General features: G+C 51.9%; 12 protein-coding genes across 12 annotated transcripts; 4 read left to right on the top strand and 8 right to left on the bottom strand.

Moving 5' to 3' along the window:
- Nucleotides 1–164: 164 nt before the first annotated feature.
- M438DRAFT_281256 (uncharacterized protein) lies at nt 165–2,696 on the top strand (the record flags this gene model as incomplete). Its single annotated transcript, XM_029901226.1, has 3 exons — nt 165–1,034; nt 1,087–1,846; nt 1,900–2,696. The coding sequence occupies 3 exons, from the start codon at nt 165–167 to the stop codon at nt 2,694–2,696; spliced, it is 2,427 nt and encodes an 808-aa protein (XP_029756949.1).
- Nucleotides 2,697–2,931: 235 nt separating this feature from the next.
- M438DRAFT_281039 (sucrase/ferredoxin-like family protein) lies at nt 2,932–3,966 on the bottom strand (the record flags this gene model as incomplete). Its single annotated transcript, XM_029901208.1, has 2 exons — nt 2,932–3,582; nt 3,637–3,966. The coding sequence occupies 2 exons, from the start codon at nt 3,964–3,966 to the stop codon at nt 2,932–2,934; spliced, it is 981 nt and encodes a 326-aa protein (XP_029756948.1).
- A 918-nt stretch (nt 3,967–4,884) lies between these two features.
- On the top strand, nt 4,885–5,481 carry M438DRAFT_281074 (uncharacterized protein; the record flags this gene model as incomplete). The annotated part of the gene is made up of 1 exon (XM_029901212.1): nt 4,885–5,481. The coding sequence occupies one exon, from the start codon at nt 4,885–4,887 to the stop codon at nt 5,479–5,481; it is 597 nt and encodes a 198-aa protein (XP_029756947.1).
- Nucleotides 5,482–6,435: 954 nt separating this feature from the next.
- On the bottom strand, nt 6,436–8,341 carry M438DRAFT_368481 (uncharacterized protein; the record flags this gene model as incomplete). The annotated part of the gene is made up of 2 exons (XM_029908047.1): nt 6,436–8,170; nt 8,243–8,341. 2 exons carry the CDS (start codon nt 8,339–8,341, stop codon nt 6,599–6,601), a joined length of 1,671 nt encoding a protein of 556 aa, XP_029756946.1. The 3' UTR covers nt 6,436–6,598.
- A 1,111-nt stretch (nt 8,342–9,452) lies between these two features.
- M438DRAFT_281177 (SMAD/FHA domain-containing protein) lies at nt 9,453–10,855 on the top strand (the record flags this gene model as incomplete). The annotated part of the gene is made up of 2 exons (XM_029901220.1): nt 9,453–10,051; nt 10,108–10,855. 2 exons carry the CDS (start codon nt 9,453–9,455, stop codon nt 10,853–10,855), a joined length of 1,347 nt encoding a protein of 448 aa, XP_029756945.1.
- Nucleotides 10,856–10,958: 103 nt separating this feature from the next.
- M438DRAFT_106722 (uncharacterized protein) lies at nt 10,959–12,018 on the bottom strand. Its single transcript, XM_029898674.1, has one exon. It carries the CDS (start codon nt 11,929–11,931, stop codon nt 11,074–11,076), a length of 858 nt encoding a protein of 285 aa, XP_029756944.1. The 5' UTR covers nt 11,932–12,018; the 3' UTR covers nt 10,959–11,073.
- A 121-nt stretch (nt 12,019–12,139) lies between these two features.
- M438DRAFT_348675 (alpha/beta-hydrolase) lies at nt 12,140–13,299 on the bottom strand. Its single transcript, XM_029906201.1, has one exon. It carries the CDS (start codon nt 13,232–13,234, stop codon nt 12,194–12,196), a length of 1,041 nt encoding a protein of 346 aa, XP_029756943.1. The 5' UTR covers nt 13,235–13,299; the 3' UTR covers nt 12,140–12,193.
- Nucleotides 13,300–13,730: 431 nt separating this feature from the next.
- Nucleotides 13,731–15,030, bottom strand: M438DRAFT_348674 (uncharacterized protein). Its single transcript, XM_029906200.1, has one exon. The coding sequence runs from the start codon at nt 14,824–14,826 to the stop codon at nt 13,969–13,971; it is 858 nt and encodes a 285-aa protein (XP_029756942.1). The 5' UTR covers nt 14,827–15,030; the 3' UTR covers nt 13,731–13,968.
- A 62-nt stretch (nt 15,031–15,092) lies between these two features.
- On the bottom strand, nt 15,093–15,956 carry M438DRAFT_281079 (glutathione S-transferase; the record flags this gene model as incomplete). The annotated part of the gene is made up of 2 exons (XM_029901213.1): nt 15,093–15,448; nt 15,500–15,956. The coding sequence occupies 2 exons, from the start codon at nt 15,954–15,956 to the stop codon at nt 15,093–15,095; spliced, it is 813 nt and encodes a 270-aa protein (XP_029756941.1).
- A 317-nt stretch (nt 15,957–16,273) lies between these two features.
- Nucleotides 16,274–17,671, bottom strand: M438DRAFT_338715 (NAD(P)-binding protein; the record flags this gene model as incomplete). The annotated part of the gene is made up of 4 exons (XM_029904150.1): nt 16,274–16,538; nt 16,592–16,920; nt 16,971–17,434; nt 17,485–17,671. 4 exons carry the CDS (start codon nt 17,669–17,671, stop codon nt 16,274–16,276), a joined length of 1,245 nt encoding a protein of 414 aa, XP_029756940.1.
- Nucleotides 17,672–18,029: 358 nt separating this feature from the next.
- On the top strand, nt 18,030–19,241 carry M438DRAFT_348672 (aldolase). Its single transcript, XM_029906199.1, has one exon. It carries the CDS (start codon nt 18,221–18,223, stop codon nt 19,178–19,180), a length of 960 nt encoding a protein of 319 aa, XP_029756939.1. The 5' UTR covers nt 18,030–18,220; the 3' UTR covers nt 19,181–19,241.
- Nucleotides 19,242–19,600: 359 nt separating this feature from the next.
- Nucleotides 19,601–20,489, bottom strand: M438DRAFT_338713 (ribosomal protein S7e; the record flags this gene model as incomplete). The annotated part of the gene is made up of 3 exons (XM_029904149.1): nt 19,601–19,964; nt 20,019–20,101; nt 20,334–20,489. 3 exons carry the CDS (start codon nt 20,487–20,489, stop codon nt 19,601–19,603), a joined length of 603 nt encoding a protein of 200 aa, XP_029756938.1.
- Between the last annotated feature and the right edge of the window lie 397 nt (nt 20,490–20,886).

Below are 20,886 nucleotides of genomic sequence, written 5' to 3'. Positions count from 1 at the left end.
ACGAGAGAGTCAATGGGCAAGCTCGCGACCGACAACAACAACAACAGCAAGCATCCTCGTCAGCCTCGTCGCCCATCAAGATGTTGAAGTCGATATTGCCCAAAGAACACAGACGATCAAAGTCAAAGGACCTTGGTCGAGTCCCGTCCAACACTCAAACGCAAATGGTTCCCCTCCTGCCTCCCGATCACCCTCACTCAGTCACCCAGCCCACCGAGGACAGCCGCTCTAGCAGACAAGCCAAAAAGGACAATGCAGCTTCACACAAGCGCTCCAAAAGCAGCGTGTCACTGCGCTCCCTCGGAAGAGACAAGGAAAAGGACAAGGAGAGGAAGAGTCGAAAGGAAAGAGAAAAGGAAAAGCAAAGCCAGCGTGCTGCGAACGACCAAGACAACCGCGACACGGGCCGTTCACGCATGAAGAAGACAAAGTCGTCAACCAGCCTACGCGGCTTGCTCGGAAAGATGAACCGTTCGTCCAAGGATCTCAGCGATACAATCCATGACAAGGAGAACCAGAGCCCGCCGCCCTCTGCCTTGGAACCCACCACAACTTCGCCGTGGCCTCAACATCTTCCCACTACTCAGCATGCCCCGGGTGGAGACGCAGACATTGATCGCTACACGCCGAAAGACTACACACCGTCCAAGCAAAGAGACTTCTCGGCATACGGCCAGCCAGTCCTTTCAAGACCGCCCTCATCAAGCCGGCCCAAAAGTCTCGTCATTCCCGGATCGACATCTTTCTTTGATGTGCTCAACCGCCCAACCAGCCGTGAAAAAGAACGAGCTCAACTTGGTTCGCGTGGGAGCGACCGCAGCTTCGACGCAGGTAAGCAGTCTTTCGACCGAAAAGTGAGCTCTAGCAGCAATGAGCGTCCTGCTCCAAAGGCCCTGTCAAACATCCCAAAGCGAGGTCCCCGTGTCATGGCCGCCGTTGCTGCTTTCGATGAAAAGGCTAGAGAGGGTGTGCCTCTGAAAGACGAGCAGAAGCTTGATCCAAAAACTGTCGATGCTGCTTTTGAGGCCGTCTTGGTAAGTTCACTTTGTTAGTGTCCATGTCTCGTTTGCTGATCCATGCCCTTAGGATTCACGCAATATCCCCGAAAACATGCGCCAAAAGATGCGTACTCTGACACTACGCGTCAAGGCCGATTTTGTCAAACAAGACAAGGGTGCCACGGGTGCTCCTCCAAGTCCCACCAAACCAGAATCTCGCCTCCCGTTCTTCCATGACGAGCCTACACAATCCCAGGCTGTCGACCCTGCAGAGGAAGAGGTCAAAGAAGATCTCTCCAAGAGGTCCAGATCAAGAAGTAAGACATTCACCCTGACCAGAAGTGATGCATCTCCAAAGAAGCAGAAGCCAGACAGTCGACCAAACTCAATCCACATACCAAGATCATCGGGAACTTTGCCCAGACACTATGCGCCTTCATCACCAGGCAGGGGTCCACAAGCTGCATGCCCCGATGAGTTTGTCGCATATCTGGAGAACGTCCGTGATCCTGTCCAGATGGAAGTTGGTAGACTACACAAGCTCCGACTTTTGCTTCGCAATGAGACTGTTGCTTGGGTCGACAACTTCATATCACTAGGTGGTATGACTCAAGTTGTGGATCTGCTGCATCGCATCATGCAGATTGAATGGCGTGAAGAGCATGAAGATCAGCTACTTCATGAAGCCTTGCTCTGCTTGAAGGGACTATGCACCACCGAAGTTGCCCTCAAGAATCTCTCTGGTCTGGCGGATGCTTTGTTCCCAAAATTGCTGGCAATGCTGTTTGATGAGGAGAAGAAGGGCCCGAGCGAATTCACCACCAGGGGCATAATCGTCAATATTCTTTGTAAGTCAGAAATCGCGTGAGACGATGATGCCTTGTCTAACGTATCCTCGCAGTTGCATACTTGGGCGCAGCTCGCAATGAGGGGCCAGAAGCGCTTGCTCACAGGGCTCGTGTAATTCTCGCCTATCTCGCAGACCCACAGAAACCCGAAGAAGCACAGCCAGTGTCCTTTGTACTTAGTATGCGACAGTCACGACCATACAAGGTCTGGTTTACCGAGGTCAGCAACGTGACGAAGGAGGTGTTCTGGATCTTTTTACATCACCTCAACGTTATACCACTTCCAAAGAAGGAGCCTTTAGATGGAAGCAGTCCGACTCAGCCACAAGCAGACGCTACGCTGATCTCAACCCATAGCTTTGCTGAGAAATTCTTCCCGGGAGACCGTCCGCCCGTTCCAGCTGCTCCCTATATTGGTGGCGTTGAATGGGATGCGACCACATACATGACAGCACATCTGGATCTTGTCAACGGACTCATCGCTTCACTTCTGACCAGAGATGATCGCAACCAGCTTCGTTCGGAGCTCAAGGCCAGTGGCTGGGAGAAGATGATGGGAGGTACCATGCGTACGTGCAAAGAGAAGTTTTATTGTGGTGTACATTCTGGCTTGCAGAACTGGATCGCAGCCGCTCAAGCCGATGGCTGGGACATTAGGTATGTCCGATACGGCCCAAGCAAGGAAGAGATGGCTGCTTCCAGCCCGAAAAAGAGTCCCAAGAAGACGGACTCACCGCCGCAGCTCGGTCTTCCCATGATCCAGATGCCCAAATTGACTCTCGGACTGGATCGGTCAAGCTCGACACCTGCTTTTAACGCCAGTAATGATAACGATGGATGGTTGCTTTGAGGACAAGGGACTGGGGTTTTATGATTGCTTTTGAGTTTCTCTTCTTTCATTCTTGTAAGGCATTTTAATGGTGTCGTGGTCATGGTTGATATGGTCAGGGGGCGTTGGTGGTGTACATTTTGAGGGAAACGAGGGTCTCGGGGTGTGCGCCTTTTTCAGGAGCAAAGTCTGGTAGCATGTTAGGCTTCGTATATATCTAAGCTCATCCTCTACGATGTCCTCTTCATTCCCCTTTCTACCAACTAGTCAGTTGAGTGGAGCGGTCAAAGCCTCCACGCAGCTGCTCTCCAGGCTTGACGACCTTGCCTTGTAGCACGGTGTAGCGTACAAGATTTTCGCAGTCTGAAGGCTTTATTCTGGCAAGCCATATACACTGAGCAGCCTCACTTAGGGGCTTGCCATCGGGTGACAGACGTCTTCGGTAGACTAGGACGTTGGCCGAGTACTTGTGACCGCCGACGTGATTGATAAAGTAGATTCCAACACCGCCAGGACGTTCATCGTCAAAGTCACGGGCCAGCCCCAGGGGTCGCAATTGTCTTTCAAGTTCCTTCTTCAGTAGGGGGGCTGACTGACCACATCTAGCATCTCTTGTTGCGTGAGAGCACAGGAGAATAAGGTAGTTGTGGGGACAATCTCTCATGTCGAGGGCTGCTGGCAGTGGTGTCGAGGTGAGAGAATTGTCTGATGCAGGGTCGACAAGCGGACTTGTGTTTGTAGGGGCGTTGTTGACGCAGTGTTGAATAAGGTCTGGCACAGCGGCCGGGGTGACATTGTCGATGAACTTGAAGGCAGGGAGTAGCAAGACGGTGGTGCGGACTTGACCATCCGGATCCGAGTGTGAAGAGTGCGGTATGGGCATGTTGGAGGCTGAGAGCATCATCTTCTGCAGACGGGTGTTATTGAGGACTCTAGACAGGGTTAGGTCGGGTCAACTTACGCCATTGGTAGGCTCCTCTGCCTTTGATACAGCCTCCATGACACTGCCCTTTTCATCGGCAACATCGCGTACCCAGTCGGTCTTTCCAGTAGCGACAATCAAATGCGTGTTCCAACCACCAATGTTTCCATAGAGTTTGTCGTCTTGATCAATCTCGAACTTGCGGGGATATTTGATCGAACATGATTCGCAGTCGTGTAAGCAGTCTTCGCCGTCTACGGCCGGATCCGTCTTTGGGAAGAGAGCGTCTTCGTTCTTTGCCTTTTTAAAATCGGTCGAGGGCGTCGGCGTATTGAAGCGATACGACAGGCCGCGAAGGAGGGAAGCCATTTTGGTCATTGTGACTTTTGGAGGGGGAACTGCAACTTTATCAGATCCGACCCGCCCACACGTCCCGATTGCCGACCAGACTCCCGTTCGTCATCGTCCGCGCAAAGTCGAGACCAACACGACCGACTCACCAACTTCAACTTATGCTTATGCTGTCTCCGTATCTGTCAACCATGTGAATGTAAAAAGTATACCTTGGTCTGGTTAGAAGGCAACGAACATGAGTGACTGCCTTCGCCTCTTTATCTCACCTCACTTCGGACTTGTCGGACATCGACCTCGGATTTAGATTCCTCCATCCAACACGCCCCATCATATCTCTGCTTGCCGCCCACCCTGATTAACCCTCGATTGCGGTTTCGACTAGGCAGCCAGATGCCTCCACTGGAAATAAAGTTCCTCACTGGTGCCCCCACTGCTACATCACTAGACTGGCGAGACGAAGGTCTGCTCAACAACTTCTCTTCGGCCTTGCAAAGACACCTGCACCGTGGCAACCTGGGTATTCCACCTACGCCTGGGCCTACTCAACCAGTAGCCAAATGGAGAGCTATACCTTTGGCTGCCAACAAGACTTTTCATGAGAGCCCTATCCTGCACACTAAAACATCAAGACCATCCATCAGCGCACTGCCACGCCAGGTCAACAATCTCAAACCTGTTCTGAACCAAGAGGACGAGCATGACTTTCTTGATCACTCCTTCGCATTTCATGCCGATTTGCAATCCTCACAGATAGCCCCTCAGGACGAGAGTCTGCATGCTGATTCGCAAGAGGCAACCTTTATGACGGACGACTCCATTGACTCAACCTTTCTGGACGACGACCCGACGACAACGTTTCTCTCCACTGACATCTCTGTCGCCGAAGACTCGGGGCCTCGAATCAGCGTGCCACACAGAATCGCAGGACCCGTTATGAGCATTAAAGCTGTTCCAAAAGCCGAATATCTTCAACACCTGCAGCCACAAACCATGACAGTAAACCTAGTGGTTGGCATTATCAGCATAGCTCCCGCTCGAACGGTAACGATACGCAAGGGAGGCTACGACATGGAGATCATCGAGCTCACAGTTGGAGATGAGACCAAAGCAGGCTTCACTATCAGTTCCTGGCATTCGGCTCAAGATCCTCGCAGCAAGACTGTGGATCAGTCACGCAAAGTTTTGCAATCACTACGTCCTCAAGACATTGTGTTGATCGAACGAGTGGCATTGAGCTCGTTCAGGGGTGCTGTGTTCGGCCAGTCTCTTAATCGGAAGGCGACCAAAAACACCACCGCATTCACCGTCTTACACAAGGCGCATGAATTCCGCTCGGATAGCGTGCAGCAATCGAGTCTGCCCCCTGCAATCGAGCACAAGCTCGAAAGGGTTCGAGAATGGGTTTCAAGTTTCGTTGGACCAAGTGCGAAGCGCAAAGCACAGCATGAGCCTCTCTCACATGCTGGACAGAAGAAGGGAAGGAAGCATGCATTGACGGAGGACTTTTTGCCGGCGGACTCTCAGCCTTGAGTTGCCCTGATCTGCTGTCCGACCGGAGGTTTATCTCACCCACCTTTAAGCCGTCTTCGAGCCTGGAAAGCCAGGTGGGTAATTTTCTTATCACAATCAGCAAGGCTCCACACCTTTTCATCGAGAAGAACCCAGCAAACCCTCGATGAGTACGCAAATGATATTCAATTGGACGCGTTGGAACTTCTTCTGGCAAGCAAGCATCATCGAAACACAAGCACGTCAGGCATTTCTAGGACGTCACGTGTATTTGATGACGCACTAGCTACATTGGGACCAACCTCGATGCACTGCGAGAGATCTCGCTGCACGCGGACTGCAAATCTCTGGTTGCGCAAGAGCGAGAAGACCGCATTGAATCAAACAAACAAAAGCGATCGTCAACCCACTTTCGGCTTTCACGCTTACTTCTCTTCCCACTCACATTCGCTGTCTCTACTGTCAGGTGGGGAAGCGTTATCGCTTCTCGGGCTGCAAATCGTAATGATCTTGATCAATCAAGTGCTTCATGTGACTACTGTTTGTTTTTACTCCTTCTGGTTATCTGCGCTATGGTCTGTGGTCAGATGCAGGAGTGTCTTGGTAAAACAGCGGACTGCTACCTTACCTATCACGCCCTATCAGATTGGCGACTGATCTGCGAGCAAGAAGGGGAAGAAATACGTATCGAAAGAAAACGTGCAATGGAGATCATGTAGTTCTCTGGAGTCGAGAGACTTTGGACTATCACAAAATGTCTGGTTGGAAGTAGTCCGTCTTCATTGGCATTTTGAGTCACATAACTGACCAAACGAGACCTGTTTTTGAGCAGTGGAGCGCGCTCAAGATTGTCTTCGTGCGATGTAAGCACAGGTGGTTTATGCAAGTCAAACATACGCAAACGTGATTGAGTGATCTGTGTTTCTTCTTGATCTAAATTGGAACCTTGAGGAAGTGCAATATGGTGCTGATGTCCTCTGATCGTAATGAGGGTATTGAATTTTGAGTTGTATGTCTACAAGTTACGCATGGTGAATATTGAAGAGGTGGGAATATTGTACAGTAGTGAAGGGAGAAAGGGCGAGTGAACCGTAAACGAAAGAACACCAGGAAAAGTCATTTCTGGAGCTCAGTCGTCCTATTGCTGGCGACCAAGACCGTACTTTTGGATGGTGCTCTGGATGGCATCCCACTTGAGCTCTTGAATCTGAACACCCTCTTCCTCGCCTTGTTGGATGACAACAGTAGGGGCGCCGCTGCCACCGCCAGGGTTCTTGACCATACCGCCAAAGACCTGGCGAGCGACATGACGAAGCTCAGGGATAGAGACTTTGTCGATGCGGGCAATCATGTCCTTGACAGGAACTTTGCGTCCGTGGACTTGGACTTGACGACCGAGGTCCTCGAGCTCCACCATACGGCTCTCGAGGTTCATGAGTAGACTGCTCTTGAGTTGGTTCTTGGCACGCTTGACTTCACCTTCGGTCAAACGACCAATGCCGGTCTCCTTGCCTAGATTGGCAAGTTGCAAGCACATGACCTGGAGCATATGGTTGACATAGGGAGTGGCACATGCGGCGCTGATACCGAAGATACCACTGTCGGTGTAGGCGTGGTTGAAGGCGACGCAATTCTCGACCCAACCGTGCTGGTTCAAGACGTTGGTGTATAGACGGCTGTACATGCCCTTGCCAGGTCCTCCAGCAGAGAAGGAACCACCACCACCAAGGAGAGTCTGCAAAGTTGCCAGAGCGTAGATGGAGTCGGAGTTGATGGGAAGCGACTCAAAGGCAAGATGGATGTAAGAGAGACGAGGAAGAGCAGGGCTGGGAGGAATAGGGAGATTCGGTAATGTGAGGAAGCCACCGGTGTAGCGGGCCGGTGATGAGGTGTCCACGGGGACGTCAAGAGGGTGAGGGATGATTTGCGAGGGGTCGAGTGGTGAGACGGTAGCAGATTGTGAGGCGGAGGTGGACAGGTTCTTGAAGAAGGGAATTTTGGAAGTTAGAGTCGACTTCTGTTGGGCATGTTGCACAGGTCTTTGAGAAGATGTCTCTGAGCTGGCGAGCTTCTCGGCCTTCATGTCACCAAAGTACTGCTCTGCCAACTTGACGGCTTCCTGATGCTCGACTCCAGCAAAAGCAACAACCAGTCTTTCCGGACGGAAAAAGGCACGGCGGTAGGCGTCAACTGTACGCTTGTCGATACTTCCCAAACGATCGGCGGGACATAGCAGAGGGTTTCCAAGAGTATTGTCCTTGTAAGCAGCCATGTGGACCAATTCGGGTAGAATCAAATCGGGCTTGCTCCAGATTTCTCCAATCTCATACTCGGCAGTCTCGAGTTGACGTCCAACCTCCTCGTCGGTGATCAAAGGGTCGCGGATGGTCTCGGCGAGTAGGGCGGTAGCGGTAGGGACAGCACTGTTGAAAGTGGCGGCCTGGTACATGAGGGACTCGCGGGATGAAGCGCATTGGATGTTTCCACCTAGTGACTCAATCTCTTCGAGCATACTATCGGCGCTTCGCCGTGATGAAGACTTGAAGGCCAGACGGTCGATGATGTGTGAGACGCCGCGCAAGGCATCGCTTTCGTATCGGGAACCGGCATCGACGTAGACACCGATTCCTGAAAAGGCACCAGGGACGGCTTCGCTAGCGACACGGACTCCATTTCCAAGGGTGGTGATTTGGTCGAGGTCGGCAGGGTCCTGAACAATATGGGCGTTACTAAAACTGGCGGTTGGAATGCGCTGCGCTCAAGACCGACGACTGATTCGTACCTTGCTGACTCCGTCTACCGAGGCAAAAGAACGACGCGACACATGGCGGGATAGGATGCGGCTAGTGGAGCGCGGTATGGCTCTACTTAGTCGCAGCATCTTGGATAGTATTATGGTTTCGATAGAGAAAGACTTTCTAGAAGCATGCAATGCGGTATTCTGTCATGGCGGCTTGTGTTTGCAGCACGAGCAAACTCGACGTCGGGGGTGCCGGCCTCGGAAGCGGCCATGCCGCTGACGCCTCTCCCGAAGTCCTGCAAGTCTGGATCCAACATGTGATGCGTCACGAGTACATTTGTCTATCCCCTATCCTGATAGTGTGCTGCAATCTCATCAGAATCCTGGAGGATCGCAGAGGTTGACAGAGCAGTATCTGGGAGGCCTGTCGAGCAAGACGTCGAGTCAGGTCCTAGCGAGGATTCAGGCTAGAAGGCGGTTTCAACGGAGTAGTGACAAGGCTAGAAAGTCATTGAAAGCGTTGTTGCATTGACAAGGAGTGAACATGTCACTGTCGCCCTGCGCATATGCGAGTGCGGCACATAGACTCGAGGCCATGCTCTTCCTCTTCCCTCTTCCATTTCTTCTTGCCAACTGCATCTCGCACCTGAGCATACCAAGGCCTCGATTACCGTGACTTCGGATGTGCTACTGTTGACAAGCGTGATCGTCGACGGCAGTGACATAATCTTCGCGGGAAAAAGACGCCTCTTTTGAATTGGCGACTCGAAAGTGTCGAGGTGCCCGCTCGAGTCTCGAGTCCTGAGTCCTCTCGCAAGTTGCGACTATCGACTATCTTGTGTCTTGTCTCTGAGATCACACCATGTTTGGCAATTATTCACCGGCTGCAGCGTCGCTGTCGACCGTTTCCTCAGCCGCCAACACGCCCGCTTCTCCAACTCGTCCTTCCCGACTCCGCGGTCTTTCATATCTACGCAGCTACACCCACAACCACTTGCACTCCAATTCGTCAACCTCGCCGTCCTCCAACCAAACCAACAATCCCTCGTCCCCCGCTACTCCTACTCGTCCACCGACCCTCAGCCGGAGTACCAGTTCTCCTGCCCGCAGCGCACGTGAGACGACTTCGAGTCCCCCACTCCGCAGCGATACTGCCGCCAACGGCTGGGTCCCTACTGTCGCTGGCCAGAGTGGTTTATCCAGGGTCGCTACCCAGCCTCAATCTACCCAGTCCGATTCGCCTACCCCCACCATGACCCGCACGAGGGCCGCCACGGTCAACCAGGATCTCCGTACCGACGACGACTCCTCTGCGCCGCCGACTGCTCCAACTACCGAACCCGTCGCTGTCGAATCTGCTCCGGCCCCCGCGCAAGCCACATCGGCAGACAAGAAAGAGGCCCCGACTATCCGTTTCATCCCCCATCACGAGCCCCGCGCTTCTAGACCCTCTCTTACCTTCCCAATCGTTACTCGCACAATTGCTGCTGCTGGTCAACGGGTAAAGGTTGGCAGATATTCCGAGAGAGACCAGGCTGCCGATGCTCAAGCAAGTGCAAAGACGGCAGCACCTGTTGGTTTTAAGAGCAAGGTTGTCAGTCGCAGACATTGCGAATTGTGGTGTGACAATGGTCAATGGTTTATCAAGGACGTTAAGAGTAGTTCCGGCACTTTCTTGAACCATGTGCGTCTGAGCAGCCCGGGTATGGAGAGTCGTGCGTATCCGCTCAACGATGGTGATATCGTCCAGCTAGGCATCGACTTCAAAGGCGGAGAAGAAGTCATATTCCGTTGCGTCAAGATTCGCATCGAATGTAACAGAGGTTGGCAGAAGAGTCTTAACCAGTTCAAGTAAGTCTTAGGATATTCTGCGAATTATACGTGTGTGCATTTGCTAACCAACATAGCACGGCAACTCACAAAAACATCCTAAAACAGGCAAAGGTCAACACCAAGGACAGCGACGCTCAATCCACCCACAGCTCCGAGTGCTCAATATGTCTGAATCCTGTTGCTCCTTGCCAGGCTCTATTTGTCGCTCCATGTTCGCATGTTTGGCATTACAAGTGTGTTCGCACCCTTATTTATCCCAGCTGGCCTAGCTTCCAGTGTCCAAACTGTCGCGCTTATGCCGATTTGGAGGCCGATGTCGAACCACCAGAAGAAGAGTATGAAAGTGACGACGTCGCCGACGCTCTCAAGGCCTCAGAAACCACCCAACCGAGGTCTCCCGAGCCAGAACCGCTGCCTGCAATCGAGACTGGTGGTCTTGAAGACGAGGATCTGACCGCCATGATGAACAGTGTTTCTATAGCAAACCCATCAGGCACGGACTCGAGCTCCGAAGGTGAAGCTGGACCTTCACGAGGCTCAGTGTCACAGCCCGTACCCATCCTTGCTTCGACCAATGCACCGGTAAACAGGAATTTACCGGAGTCCATCATGGCAAGGTCCGCCACACCCACATCTTCAGCACCCTTTGCTCTAGCAGCCGCAACTCTGGTACCCATGGGTGATGGACAAAACACGCCCATGAACGATGCTGGTCCGTTCCTTTTCGACAACAACCCGAGACGTGCAACAGCACAGCGTAACGTCGCCGACATAGCTCGCGAGCCAGTCCACGAAGAAGCAGAAGAACATCTTGCACAGTAACTCTCTCCTTCCTGTTTTTTATTACATTGATCTGGGAACCATGGTGGGAGGTTTTTGAACATATTTAATCACACGTTTATTGGTAAAGCATGTCGGGTACCCTGTTTATATATCATTCTAGCGAGCTCCTGGGTTGGGCAGAGGAAAAGAAGGGAAGGGAAGGCAGATCAACAAAAGCTGGTCTGGAAGGGGACTGCCCTGGAGTATACCTCCTTTTTTCACTTTTCACTTTTCACTTTTTCAAACATCAACGTTGCTTTATGTTTGTAGTTCGAGTTTGCTCGTCTGTTGCTGTCTAAAAATCCCTCGACGGCTTGTCGCTTCTCATTCGATCCCTCTTCCAATCTACCTCGCGCTCGTCTTGCTGGCATCTCTTTAGCGACCAGCACAGTCGTCCGTGTCTTGTTTCTCAAGCACACAATGTAATCTGGACTTCCATGCCTCGGCGAATATCTGGTCGCGCTCTTGGGCAAACTCGGAGGGCAACGTCCACGAAAGAAGAAGTTGCGGTTGGAGCAGGCGCAAATCAAGCTGTTATTGGCTACAGCCGTGACGGTGACTGTGCTGGAGCTGTGACGGTGGTGGTCTTGAATGCTGAAGAGTCTTCGCCAATGATATCGCGATCCATATTGTTCGTTGTTGTCGTGTGCGGTCATAACAGGTCCAGGTGCGTTCAAAATGGACACCCAGTCGAGGATCGATTGGTCAATCGAAGTGGTCGAAGTGAGTTTGGCAGCGGGATCTTGGATAGGCGAGCTAGTCTTTGGTGCAAGACGGCACATTCTTCGCATACGACATTCAATCTGGTATACTTCATCCTGCTCTTCACCCTGAGGAGCTCTCTTCTCGTGCTGGGACTGCAGGGTTTTAGAGACGATGGACGGGTGTATATATTCATAGTCACGCGCGGGATGCCCTGAGGCAACTGCGGACGCAATAGCCAGAAGAGCTAGGAATATTGCGTGATTCTTGCCAATCATGTTGATAGCGTGTATGGTACAATCAGACAGGACAAGCCTCTGAGGGTGGAGGTTCCTCTTGTAGCTGCCTGCGTGATGATCAGCACCATAAAACATGCTCAAGTACGGACTATGCGTATGGGAGCACGTGGTCAGTTCTGAGTTCAAGTGAGCTACGAGCTCTCTCTCCTCAGGGAGGGATTTCGGGAGGCACTCAAAATAAAAGCCTGACTGGCAGATGAAAGGGACTGACAAAGCAGAGTGAAGCAAGAAGGAGGAGTTGATGGAACCAGTATGAATCTAGATGACATGACTCAACCATAGCTTCGTTCCTCTTGGCTCCTCAAATGCTTCGGGAAGCTCGTGATTACCGACACATTCAATTCAGGTGCCATTCGATCCATTCTAGCAATAACACCCAGACATCACGACTATTCTTCTCCATGAACAACATATGTCCATTCCCATGTACGCCAGCATTACCCAATTCCAAATGATCGGTGCGTGTGCATCCGGCCTGGCGAAGATACGAAACCGTGCAATGATCGTATACCGAATGATAGGAGGCCTCAGCAGTGACGACCAGAATCGGCTTGGGAGCTAGATTGAAAAGGCGTTTAGGGGGTGGCGACGTTGCTTGTAATACACATCCTTCGAGGTTGTCACTTGTTGCTGGCATTATTTGTGTGGTAAGATCAATCATAGGGTCTGTCACAGGTGGTGAGTATAGAAGCGGTACATCGGCGAGTCCCCACGGTCGTGCGCTAGCATTACTGAATACTCCACCTCGAAAGGGTGGACCACCTGGTTCAAGCAAGATGATGGCTTCAGTCAAGTTTGGTCGAGCATCAGCGATCAAGATTGCCTGTGGACCAGCCTGGCTGTGTCCGATGAGGACGGCGGGACTTCCGATATGATCGAGGAGATCAGCGCCACTGGCTTGCATTGTAGTCTGCTGATAAGTGTCGTTATTGACGTACTGGACGTTGGAGCTGTAAAATGCGTCAAAGATTGGGTCACTCATCCGTCCAGTACCGGGCCACTGAGTATGGTTCACTGCTTGTGGCCAGAGCTTGTAGTCTTGAGGTGCTGTGAATCGTTGTTGGATAACCTCGACAGAGGATGTTGCAAGGCCAGGAGCTCCATCGCCTGGTCTCCAGGCTGACCGGCCACGCGATGTCTGATCGACAATGTATACCTCAAAGCCTTGCATGATAAAGAGTGATGCCCAGCCGCGGCCACCATCGGGCTTGTTTAGGAAATTCTGCCATAACATGTCAGCATTTGCATCAACAGGAAGCATGGGAGAGGTGTACCGTTCCTGTCTGACCGGCGCCTGGGATAAACACGAGCGGTGTTTGCTTTCTCGGACCCCCAGGAGGAGTGAGTCTTTCGACATACATCTGATCTTGGAACACATGGCCACCAGATCCGTCTGATACGTACCTGCCGCCAGCGTAAAAGTAGTTGCGAATATACGGCACCTCTTCGTTAGCATCCAGCGGTTCTTTGTAATCTTGGGTGGAGGTGACTAGTAGAGCGCGGAAAAGACAGAGGAACGACACGAGAAGGGATGTAGAGGGCATATTGGGTTGGAAGATGGTCAAAGCTAAGCCACGTGAGAAGATACAGATAGGTGTGATGATGGGAGAAGGGAAATAGGAAAGTGTAAGCTATCACCAAGCTTGCACACAAAACACGAGGAGCTACATCACGTTATGCTGTGATCTTTTCGAGAAGGAGCTTTGGGAACAAAGACAGGCAGGCGCATGATGAGTGAGGGGTATGCACAATAACTGAAGATCATGGCTTGGCTGGCCATAAATCTTGGATTGAATTGATGTAGACCGATGTTTTACCAGCCTTCTTTCTTGACGACCTGAACATCGGAGGAATCTCGAAATACTTGCATTCCAAAGCCTGCTCGCCATACACAACCAAGTCCGATATATGGAGGGTTGGCTGTGAGCACATTATCTACCTCTGGTTCGGACTCTCCAGACAAAGCGCTGGAATCCTCTGCAAAGTGTCTTGCAGCGCGCATCAACTTGGCGTCTCCTGCCTGTCAGTACTCGTCAAGGTATGCACTCGGCTCATGAAAGGGTCGAGATGACATCTGACTACAATCGACACTCGAAGGAATAGCAACCCCGATCACTTGGGGCTTCTCTCTTTCTCTCCAACCCATAATCTCAATCCTGCTCTGTGCTTTTGAATGCCCGATTTGACCTCCTTTCCAATAGTCTCGGTGAGGTGGTTCAAGGCTGGCACTACGTCGATGAGCAGTCCCAGCATGATCTCCTCTCTTTGACTGTATGCTTCGGCGTTGGTCTTCGGGTTCAATGAAGGTTGTAGCTGCTCTTCAACCACGCGGCCTAGCTCGATGAACAACTGGTTGTGAAGGAGGCGGAAACGTTCGAGAGATGGAGTGTTGTGTTTGAACAGGATGAGCGAGGAGGTATTGAGAGAAGCGTTTGGTGGAACGAAGAAGTGATGGTCGGCAAGCGTGGTGAAGATTTGGTGTTGGCTTGTGCTGGAAACGGTGCTTACAGAAGTTGTTGCTGTACGACTAGGGACTGTGGGATCGCGATCGAAAGTGGTTCTTGGTGTGGTCTGCGAAGTGGTCTTTACAGTTTCTTGAGTCGGATTGTTGTGCTGGGATGCGGCTTTGGTGTTCTCAGGTGTCGCGGGCTCTGGGCCAGCTGTGACTTGGACATTGCCGACCTCAGGGGGTGGGCAACTCTGGGTTGAGGACCATTCGACGGAAATAGTAGGAGGGGTGAGTATCTGGACACTCGCTCTGCGCTGAGTAATCTCTGAGGCTTGAGGCGGCATGTTGAAGGTGATTTGGGCTTCGGATCCTGCGACGCTCTCTAACTCTGCCGCGCCCTGGGGCTCTCTTGTTATCAAATCAGCAGCCCGCTTTTGTTGATGACGTTGTGTCCAAGGCTTTCTCCTGCCTTGAATCTTCTTTGGCGCAGTGATCATGGGGGTTTGACGAATCTCAGACATTTTGTGCGGATGTTCTCTCCGGCTAGACTGCGACAGCTCGCAGATTTATAAGGGAGCGTGTTGATTTGGAGAGTTCCGTGTGATTTTGCAATTTCAAGGAAGGAGGGGGAGGGTTTGCCTCACTAGCAATCAAACAGTTTATCATCGCAAACAATATGAGGAGAGACACTGACGTGATCCTCGGCAGTGAATGATTGTCATAAGTGCGCTTTTGATGTCTTGCGGTTGCATCACTAAGCATTACCTAGACTATTCCTTCACTTCTTTCACTGACGATCAAGCTCAGGATAGTGTCGAAAGACACCCATAGAGTAAGGCTTTCTTCTCTTACTGTTCAGGTACTTCTTCATCCAAGCCTCATTCTTCAAGCTCGGATAGAAGTGGTCGAACAGCAGGGGAGACTCCGAGCTTCTGTGTCTCATCTCATTCGGGAAAGCAAACTTCAGACCATCGATGACCTGCCACAAGGTGAGATCTGCGTATGTTAAAGACTCGCCTACAAGATATTTGCCTTTACCCGATGCTTGGTTGTGTTTGAGCACGCGCTCGAAGTAGCTGAGGAACTTGGGTAAGCGATTCTCGCGGAAGTCGGTTGCTTTCTTTAGAGCCTCATCCTTTTGGTCTGATTCAATTCGTTAATACATCATACAATTCAAATAATTGGAACTCTTACCTTCGTAATACTTGGCCACCGCAACGGGGTGATGCGTGTCGTGTGTCTCGTTGTTGAGGTCAAGTGCCGTCAAAGCGAGCTGATTGACATAATACTTTTCCGGTTCATCCGAACCAGCGAGCTTGAGGGGACCTCCCAGGTATAGCAAAAGGTTGGGTGTCTGATGAATCACAAGAGCCTTCCCATCCTTTCCAGCTCCACGTATACGCAGAGCAGGTGGTGCAAAAGCAGGCGGGTTGCCATCATCATCTCCAGTGCTATCAGGGCTCGAGATGGCTTGTACAAGGCCATATCCATTAGGACCGGAGTCGTCTGGTGGATTGTCGTTTGCAACATCGGCATAGCTGACACCTGCTGCCTCGAACATCAAGCGAACAAATTCGCCTCTGCCAGGAATACTCGGATGATAGAGCAACTCATACTGAGGCTCGGTACGTTGGTGCTTGGTTTCGGCCATGATGGGTACGGTTGAGGTAAATCTTCGAATGCCTTGCAGTGAAACTCGGGGTGTTTTAATATGGGATAACCTAGGGAAAGGTCGAATAACAATTCTATAGGCTGTCAGGGCGTTCATGAGTGGAAAAGGGAAGGACGGGATACGAGCGAACTTAAAGAATGGCATGAGCACCTCCACATCGAATGACGTTTGAACAGCGTCGTTTCTCCACTCGGGTCGGGGTGCAGCATAACATGCATATGCATAAAAGGTATACGGAGTACATGCGACTATTAACATTCGAGAACATGCAAATCATCACTTCGTGTCAGTCATGTCTACTTCAGCTCCCATTGACCGTCCTTCTCGACGATCTGGATCGATCTGTTCTCATCCAGACTCCTCCTGCCGGCCTCAAGAATGGCTCCCGTAGCAATAGTGTTCTTCAATGTTGGCAGACCACGCTTGTCAAGGTCATCGAGAGATGCCTTCCCATCCTTGAGCGCCGCAATGGCATCAACGAACTTCTCGAATGAAACGTATCCATAACCTCCTTGACCAGCAAAGTCACCTGACTCGTCGGGAGCGTACTTCATGTAGAAACTGTACATACGTGTTAGTCTCATGAACAGGGGTAAATGGAGATAAAGACTTACGGGTTGTACCAGGTGAGGCCAGACTCGTCCTCGGTAACGTCGTAACCTCTCTTGGCTTGGTTGACACGAACCTCACCCTTGCTGGCCATGTAGTGGAAGTATTGATTGCTGTGCACTCCGGCCTTTTGCGGAGCAGTCCAGCTTGCAGTGTAAACACCGGTAGCACGTCTTCCACTGCCATCCTTCTTCTCCCAGTCGACGACCAACGTGATCGTGTCCTCGGTCTCTTCAACACAGCCCAAGTCAGTCGCAATACCCTTGCTCGCACTGCCAGTGACCTTGATGGGCTTGTAGTCTGGGACCATGCTCTCGTTTACGTCGATGTGATGCTTGAGATGGTCAGTATTTGTTCATGATCACAGTAACTGAAATTACTCACAGAGTTGAGATAGTACGAGATGTCGGACTCCTTGCCAGCCCAGGCCTTGAAGGTCTCAAGTTGCGACTTGGGCTGTGACATGTAGCTGTAGAAATAGTTGAATTCCCCCAAAGTCTTGAGAGCGCGGTGACGAGCATCTGCGTAGGCAGGGTCGAAGCGCTTGTGGTGCTCGATATACACAAAGACACCATGCTTCTTGCTGGCCTCGAGCAGTTGTTGATGCTCGGACAAAAGCTTAACGGCAGGCTTGGTGATCATGACATGTATGCCTCTCTCGATAGCGTACATGGCAATGGGGAAATGCGTCGGGTCGGGAGTGAAGATGGTGATGGCATCGCCAGGTGACAGAGCATCGATTGCCTTCTTGAAGGCTTCAGGGTCGCGTTGGTCGTTGGCCGGGTACGACTCGAAAGATGTGTCCAATCCATTGTAGACTTGGGAGATGTTCTTGGTCAAGTGCTCGCCTTGAACGTGTCAGCCTCCTGCATGCCCCAGACCACGGAAAGACACTTACGGATTGCAGGAAACTTGTTTCCAGAGGTTCCCACCATGCTCAGGTTACCAACCTTGCCGCGTCGTCTCAGATCGAAGAGCGTCAGGCCAACAACACCGACCTTCTTGTCTGAGCCAGAGGCACCGCCACCGACGAAACCAGTCGTGTACTCGCCGGTACCGACCATGCAAACGTTCAAAGGAGCCATGATGTGGGATCTGCGAGTTTGTTCAATAGATTCGAGACTCGGTCAATACCATGCAGCAAAGAGTACAGAAGCACAGAGAGTAAGAGGAGAAAAACAGAGAGGGCAACTAGGCAAGAGCAGAGGAGAATTGATGGGTAATTGCATCACCAAGACGGAGGAACACAGTGTCGGCGGACAAACAGTTGGCGGGGTGTATTTTGTGGAGTCTCAATTGCCGATATAAAGATTGGCTGCCATTGGTGGAAAAACGACGTCCTCCGCGAGCAAGCGCCCCGTGCGCCGCCTTCATATGCCGACCAAGGCCGTTTCGAGGCGTGGCCTGAGCTGCCCCACGCTCGCGCTCCATTCATGGCGGGGGTAAATATCGCGAGAGCCATGGTACGTGTGTAGATGGATTGTATTTATCCGCCTGATAAGTACAAGGTTTGCCCAGCGACTGTTTCTTCTTTTCTCATTTCTCCCATTTCTTGCTTCTGCAAATCATTTGAACTCTCTTCTGGGCTCAAGCTCCCAATTCACACCAATCCCTCGATAAACAGATCTGCAAGCATGGCCGCCAACGGCAACCTCACCCCTCTTCGTCATGGCATTTATGCCCCTACCATGACCTTCTTCAACCCCGAGACAGAAGACCTCGACATCCCCACAATCAAGAGACATGCCGTCAGATTGGCAGAAGCCGGCCTTGTCGGCCTTGTATGCATGGGCAGCAACGGTGAAGCAGTCCACCTCACACGCGAAGAGAAGGTTGCTGTGACAAAGGCAACGAGAGAGGCCCTCGACGAGGCCGGTTACAAGAATGTTCCCGTCATCGTCGGTGCTTCAGAAATGAGCATTCGTGGCACTCTCGAGCTCACCAACGAGGTCCACAAGGTCGGCGCCGAGTACGTGCTTTTGGTTCCTCCCTCATACTACCGCTACGCCATGGACGACAAGGCCATCAAGGAGTACTACATTTCTGTTGCCGATGCATCGCCTTGCCCCGTCATTCTCTACAACTACCCTGGTGCTGTTGCTGGTATCGACATGGACTCAGACTTCATGATTGAGCTGGCCAAGCACCCCAAGATCATTGGTGCCAAGTTCACTTGTGGTCAGACCGGAAAGCTGACCCGTGTTGCCCTTGAGACCGATGCTACCTCGACCAAGAGCCAGGGCAGTGGCTGGATGGCCTTTGGTGGTATTGCCGACTTCACCATCCAGACTGCCGCCTCGGGTGGCAGTGGTATCATTGCTGGTGGTGCCAACGTGCTTCCCAAGCTCTGCGTCAAGGTCTGGAACCTGTGGACCGAGGGCAAGTACGATGAGGCCATGGAGCTGCAGAAGATTCTATCCAAGGGTGACTGGGTGCTCACCAAGGCTGCCATTCCCGGCACCAAGGCCGCCATAGAGATGGAGTACGGCTACGGTGGCTTCCCGAGACGTCCCCTGCAGAGACTGAGCGAGGAGGGCAGACAAAAGGTCAAGCAAGGCATTGCCGAGGCCATGAAGATTGAGAAGAGTCTGTAGATGATACCATGCATGTCGGCGTTTGGGTTTGATGTATCTTATGCAAAATGACTACACCTGTCTACGATGTAATTAGAATAGACGCGTTCCATGAACACTCAACAAACATAACACATTACCAAGTGAATGCCTCAAACCTACCTGTGTATTACGAGCGAGAACAGGATGACATGATATGAGCTGGAGACGGCGGGCAGGAATGAAAGGACATAACTCATGATTGACCCGATTAAAAAAAAGGTGAAAGGTATAGCTGACGGTGTCATGCGTGGTATTCGTCTACCTTAACAAGTATTCCCGGACTTCCAGTTTCCCAGCGCCAGGCGCCCCCACGTGACAACACATTTTTGAATGAAGAAGTTGAAAGAGACCAAGACTTTTTGTGATTTGGACGCAAATCATCCCTCATTTAGAATACATTTAGTACTCGGCGGCAGCGACGGGGAACTCGAAGTTAACACCCTTGCCTGTGAGTCTCTTGTAGACCTCAGAGTAGGTGTCGAGGCGGTAGTCAACACCACCACGCTCCTTCTCGTCGAGGACGATCTTGAGGACCTTGGTGCCGTCCTCCTTGGTGCGCATGCGCTTGCCAACGATCTCGACGGGGTAGACGAGGTCGGCAAGGATGGCGTCGTGGACAGCAGTCAGAGTACGCGAACGAGGGCGCTTCTGGGTCTGGCTGGTGCGCGAGCGGTTGCTGCGCTTGGGGCGGGGCAAGATGCGGCGCGAGGCGACGATCAGGACGTGACGGTCGGAGAACTTCTTCTCGAGCTCACGGGTCAGACTGCGAGCGTGTTAGAATGAAGTGACAAGGATGTCGACAAGTGGTGTTGCTTACCGCTGCTGGACCTTGTGGAAGCCCTGGAGCTGGGGAACGGGGACGAAGATGACAATGGCCTTTCTGCCGTGACCAACCTCGATCTAAAGAATCCTGGTGTCAGCGAATGATTCGCCGCCCAGTGCCCACCGCCTCTTCGATTGATCAAGCCGTTGGTCTGATATGTGTGTGCCCATAGCCTCCTCTTGCATGTCTTGAGCCTTTTTCATTTTGCTCCTTGGATTTGACTTTTTTCTTTCTTCACATTCTTCGATGACCCGGCATTGTCGTTCGTCGAAGCGATGGCAGCTGTCTTCATGTAGTGATGCTGCTTACCTCGCGGGCAGAGACGAACTGCAGGGGGCGCAGAGAGGCGCGCATGTCCTGGATGTTGTTCTCGAGCTCGTAGAGAGCATTGGCAATGCTGGTCTCGATCTCCGAGGGGTTCTGGCGCGAAGGCGAGTTGGGGGCGATCTTGTTGAGGTGAGACATGATGGGCTGTTGTCGACGAGAAAGAGGGACGTCCGGTCTGTAAAGTCGTTTGGCGGCGCGAGACGAATCTTTAACAGAGTGCGCTGCGGATTCTCAAAGTCTCTCGTGCGCCAAGCCTCGCTTAGCCCGACGTGGCTGCTGGAGTCAAACAAGTCAAACACCTTCTCACACGTCGTTGCACCATCTCTTGTCTTGCGTGAAAAGAGTTGATACTGCACCAATTGTTGTGATTCATCATCTATAATCTATTCAAGAATGGAACTTCCGTGTTTCTTCACTTCTTGTATCGACCACCTGAAATGTTGTATGCGATCATCTGAACACTCGACAGCGAGCGAGCACGCCGCATCCGTGCCTTCCGAAATACCCTAGCCGTCTACCCGTGCATGATCATCAC

Source organism: Aureobasidium pullulans, assembly GCF_000721785.1.
Source record: "Aureobasidium pullulans EXF-150 unplaced genomic scaffold scaffold_23, whole genome shotgun sequence".
Taxonomy (NCBI): Eukaryota; Fungi; Ascomycota; class Dothideomycetes; order Dothideales; family Saccotheciaceae; genus Aureobasidium; species Aureobasidium pullulans.
This window is presented reverse-complemented; position numbering and strand designations above follow the sequence as displayed.